The following is a 5244-nucleotide window of genomic DNA, read 5'->3' as shown; positions in this document are numbered from 1 at the left end:
CAATCTCATGGTCCCCCCAACTTGGACTCACCTGCACCACCCGCACCAAGCTCTCGGGGTACTTCTCAAAGACGGCAGAGAAGGCTTCAACCGGCAGCCGTAGCACGGTGGAGTCCTCAGCTGCTCGGGCGCACACTGTCCGGTATGGTCGCTGGTGGCCCTAGGGGACGTGCCATGGCGTTGGTGGCCTTGCCGGGATGGGGAGGTCCATCCTGGTCATGGATGGGGGATGGTGGCAGCTGGGGGCTGGCAAAACCCACTGGTGGCACTGGGCTTTTGGCTGGTTGGGCTTGGGGATGGATGGTCATGGTTGGGCTGGAGGAGTTTGGGGATGGCCAAGGGTTGGGCTGGAGGAGTTTGGGGATGGCCAATGGTTGGGCTTGGGGATGCCCATGGTTGGGTTGGAGGAGTTTGGGGACGGCCAACGGTTGGGCTTGGGGATGGCCAACGGTTGGGCTTGGGGATGGCCATGGTTGGGTTGGAGGAGTTTGGGGATGGCCAACGGTTGGGCTAGAGGGGCTTGGGGACAGCCAGCAGCTGGGCTTGGAGATGGCCACGGTTGGGCTGGAGGAGTTTGGGGATGGCCACGGTTGGGCTGGAGGAGTTTAGGGACAGCCAACGGTTAGGCTAGAGGGGCTTGGGGACAGCCAGCAGCTGGGCTTGGAGATGGCCACGGTTGGGCTGGAGGAGTTTGGAGATGGCCACGGTTGGGCTGGAGGAGTTTGGGGATGGCCACGGTTGGGCTGGAGGAGTTTGGGGATGGCCACGGTTGGGCTGGAGGAGTTTGGGGATGGCCACGGTTGGGCTGGAGGAGTTTGGGGATGGCCACGGTTGGGCTGGAGGAGTTTGGGGATGGCCCCTGCCACGCCCCTTGTCCCCCCTCTTGTCCCCGCACCGGTTCGGTGAGGAAGAGCTCCAACTTGCCATCCTGGAGGACGTAGATGCTGGTGTCGGGTTGGCCGGGCCGGAAAACGTAATCCCCTTGTTGGCATTGCTGGAAAACCATGTGCTTGCAAAGCTCCAGGAACAGCGGCTTCTCAAAGTGGCCCAGCACCCTACGGGGACACGGCGGGGGACAGCGGGGAACAGACCCTGGGGCTGAATCTTGACCCTAGGGCCGGATCCTGATCCCTCTGGAGCTGGATCCTGAGCCCCTAGGGCCAGATCCTGAGCCTGGGTGTGGATCCTGATCCCCCTGGAGCTGGATCCTGAGCCCCTGGGGCCAGATCCTGAGCCTGGGTCTGGATCCTGATCCCCCTGGAGCTGGATCCGACCCCTCGGGGCCTGATCTTGACCCCTGGGGCCTGATCCTGACCCCTGGGATGGATCCTGACAACCCCTCCCCACCCAGGGGTCTGATCCTGACCCCCATGGGACCAGATCCTGACCCCCAGGGCCTGATCCTGACAACCCCTCCCCACCCAGGGGTCTGATCCTGACCCCCATGGGACCAGATCCTGACCCCCAGGGCCTGATCCTGACAACCCCTCCCCACCCAGGGGTCTGATCCTGACCCCCATGGGACCAGATCCTGACCCCCAGGGCCTGATCCTGACAACCCCTCCCCACCCAGGGGTCTGATCCTGACCCCCATGGGACCAGATCCTGACCCCCAGGGCCTGATCCTGACAACCCCTCCCCACCCAGGGGTCTGATCCTGACCCCCATGGGACCAGATCCTGACCCCCAGGGCCTGATCCTGACAACCCCTCCCCACCCAGGGGTCTGATCCTGACCCCCATGGGACCAGATCCTGACCCCCAGGGCCTGATCCTGACAACCCCTCCCCACCCAGGGGTCTGATCCTGACCCCCATGGGACCAGATCCTGACCCCCAGGGCCTGATCCTGACAACCCCTCCCCACCCAGGGGTCTGATCCTGACCCCCATGGGACCAGATCCTGACCCCCAGGGCCTGATCCTGACAACCCCTCCCCACCCAGGGGTCTGATCCTGACCCCCATGGGACCAGATCCTGACCCCCAGGGCCTGATCCTGACAACCCCTCCCCACCCAGGGGTCTGATCCTGACCCCCCTGGGGGCTCATCCTGATCCTCGGGATGGATCCTGACCCCCTGGGGCCTGATCTTGACCCCCAGGGCCTGATCCTGATCCTCGGGATAGATCCTGACCCCCCCAGGGACACCTCCTGACCCCCCTGGGGCCTGATCCTGACCCGTGGGACGGATTCTGACAACCCCTCCCAGGGGCCTGATCCTGACCCCCCTTGCGACCAGATCCTGGCCCCCAGGGCCTGATCCTGACCCATGGGAAGGAACCTGACTCCCCAGGGACATGCCCTGACCCCCCTGGGGCCTGATCCTGACTCCCCAGGGACATGCCCTGACCCCCCTGGGGCCTGATCCTGACCCCCGGGGCCTGATCCTGGCAACCCCTCCCCCATCCAGGGGCCGGATCCTGAGCCTCACCGGACATTTTTGAGCATGTAAAGGACCTCGGAGGGCAGATGGGAATTGGCGACGTCGAATTCGGTCAAGTCGGCTTCCAGCACGGAGGGAGGGGGCTCCTTCAGCTGCAGGGTGGGCAGCTCCTTCTGGATGCGCAGGAACCTTGGGGACAAGGAGGTGACATCGGGGCAGGGTCACCCATCCCCGTCCCCCGGCGCTGGTGGCACCTCACTTTTTGGCGATGTTGAGCATCTTGAGCTTTTTTTTCATCCGAGGCCGCGAGGCGCTGGAAATGGTGGTGTCCACCAAGGAGGACGTGGATTGGGAGACCTGGATTTGGGGACAGCGAGGCCGGGGAAGTGTCACCCCGATGAGGGACACCCCATGAAGTCACCTCAGGTGCCACCCTGAGCATCACCTTGCGCATGATCTTGCGGCCGTAGAAGAGCATCTTGTCCCGTTTGCGGAAGCGATATTTCGGCGTCCCCTGCGCAGGTATTTCTGGGGAAGAAGTTGGAGATGGGTTAAGGGGGCGTGGCCCTGTCCCCTCTCCCTGTCCCCAAGGCCACCGCGGTGGTGTCACTCACTCTTCAGGCGCAACCGGCGGACCAGGACCACAATGGCAGCGGCGATGATGACGACGAAGAGGCCGAGGCCGAGCATCACCCCCAGCAACTGTGGAGGGAGGGGGGGGGGTTGTCCCCATGTGGTCCCCGGTGTCCCCTGGGGGACGGGGACTGAGTGGGGGTGACCGATGGCACGGCCACCTTGGTGACATGGAGGGATGGGAGGGGGTCAACAGCATCAGGGACCAGGACACTGTCCCCAGGGGGGTGGGGACAAGTTTGTGTCCCCTTGGGGTCCTCAGCACATCGGAGACCAGGACACTGTCCCCAGGGGTGTGGGGACAAATCTGTGTCCCCTTGGGGTCCTCAACACATTGGGACAAGGACACTGTCCCCAAGGGGTAATAGGGACAAATTCATGTCCCCAGGGGCATAGGGACAAATCCGTGTCCCCTTGGGGTCCTCAACAGTATCGGGGACATGGACACTGTCCCCAAGGGGTAATAGGGACAAATTCGTGTCCCCAGACGCATGGGGACAAATTCGTGTCCCCTTGGGGTGCTCAACAGCATTGGGGACCATGACACTGCCCCCAGGGGCGTGGGGACAAGTTTGTGTCCCCTCGATGGTGCTCAACACATCGGGGACCAGGATGCTGTCCCCAGGGGGGTTGGGGACAAGTTTGTGTCCCTTTGGGGTGCTGAAGAACATTGGGGACCAGGACACTGTCCCCAAGGGGTAATAAGGACAAATTCGTGTCCCCAGGGGCATGGGGACAAATTTGTGTCCCCTTGAGGGTGCTCAACAACATTGGGGAGGAGGACACTGTCCCCAGGGGGGTGGGGACAAATTCATGTCCCCTTGGGGTACTTAGCAGTATCAGGGATCAGGATACTGTCCCCAAGGGGTGTGGGGACAAATCCGTGTCCCCTTGGGGTCCTCAGCACATTGGGGACCAGGAAACTGTCCCCAAGGGCATGGGGACAAATTTGTGTCCCCTCAAGGGTGCTCAACACATTGGGGACCAGGACAATGTCCCCAGGGGGGTGGGGACAAATTTGTGTCCCCTTGGGGTCCTCAACACATCGGGGACCAGGACACTGTCCCTAAGGGGTAATAGGGACAAATTCATGTCCCCAGGGGCATAGGGACAAATCCGTGTCCCCTTGGGGTCCTCAACAGTATCGGGGACATGGACACTGTCCCCAAGGGGTAATAGGGACAAATTCATGTCCCCAGGGGCATAGGGACAAATCCGTGTCCCCTTGGGGTCCTCAACAGTATCGGGGACATGGACACTGTCCCCAAGGGGTAATAGGGACAAATTCGTGTCCCCAGACGCATGGGGACAAATTCGTGTCCCCTTGGGGTGCTCAACAGCATTGGGGACCATGACACTGCCCCCAGGGGCGTGGGGACAAGTTTGTGTCCCCTCAATGGTGCTCAACACATCGGGGACCAGGATGCTGTCCCCAGGGGGGTTGGGGACAAGTTTGTGTCCCTTTGGGGTGCTGAAGAACATTGGGGACCAGGACACTGTCCCCAAGGGGTAATAAGAACAAATTCGTGTCCCCAGGGGCATGGGGACAAATTTGTGTCCCCTTGAGGGTGCTCAACAACATTGGGGAGGAGGACACTGTCCCCAGGGGGGTGGGGACAAATTCATGTCCCCTTGGGGTACTTAGCAGTATCAGGGATCAGGATACTGTCCCCAAGGGGTGTGGGGACAAATCCGTGTCCCCTTGGGGTCCTCAGCACATTGGGGACCAGGAAACTGTCCCCAAGGGCATGGGGACAAATTTGTGTCCCCTCAAGGGTGCTCAACACATTGGGGACCAGGACAATGTCCCCAGGGGGGTGGGGACAAATTTGTGTCCCCTTGGGGTCCTCAACACATCGGGGACCAGGACACTGTCCCTAAGGGGTAATAGGGACAAATTCATGTCCCCAGGGGCATAGGGACAAATCCGTGTCCCCTTGGGGTCCTCAACAGTATCGGGGACATGGACACTGTCCCCAAGGGGTAATAGGGACAAATTCATGTCCCCAGGGGCATAGGGACAAATCCGTGTCCCCTTGGGGTCCTCAACAGTATCGGGGACATGGACACTGTCCCCAAGGGGTAATAGGGACAAATTCGTGTCCCCAGACGCATGGGGACAAATTCGTGTCCCCTTGGGGTGCTCAACAGCATTGGGGACCATGACACTGCCCCCAGGGGCGTGGGGACAAGTTTGTGTCCCCTCAATGGTGCTCAACACATCGGGGA

At 61.6% G+C, this 5244-nt stretch overlaps 1 protein-coding gene across 1 annotated transcript in view; it reads right to left on the bottom strand.

The window, feature by feature from the left end:
• PNPLA6 (patatin like phospholipase domain containing 6) overlaps window positions 1-3080 on the bottom strand; it is an 18060-nt gene extending 14980 nt beyond the window's left edge. Inside the window, exons 1-6 of the mRNA XM_035892598.1 lie at window positions 2997-3080; window positions 2828-2910; window positions 2642-2739; window positions 2431-2571; window positions 896-1055; window positions 32-160 (exon numbers count right to left, since the gene is read on the bottom strand). Of these exons, the coding sequence (XP_035748491.1) occupies window positions 32-160; window positions 896-1055; window positions 2431-2571; window positions 2642-2739; window positions 2828-2910; window positions 2997-3072 (687 nt within the window). The 5' untranslated portion in view covers window positions 3073-3080. The remainder of the gene's footprint in view (window positions 1-31; window positions 161-895; window positions 1056-2430; window positions 2572-2641; window positions 2740-2827; window positions 2911-2996) is intronic.
• Between the last annotated feature and the right edge of the window lie 2164 nt (window positions 3081-5244).

This window comes from Egretta garzetta, unplaced genomic scaffold, assembly GCF_000687185.1.
Source record: "Egretta garzetta isolate BGI_Z169 unplaced genomic scaffold, ASM68718v1 scaffold484, whole genome shotgun sequence".
NCBI lineage: Eukaryota > Metazoa > Chordata > Aves > Pelecaniformes > Ardeidae > Egretta > Egretta garzetta.
The sequence above is the reverse complement of the archived record's forward strand: the minus strand, read 5'-3'. Positions and strand labels throughout refer to the sequence as shown.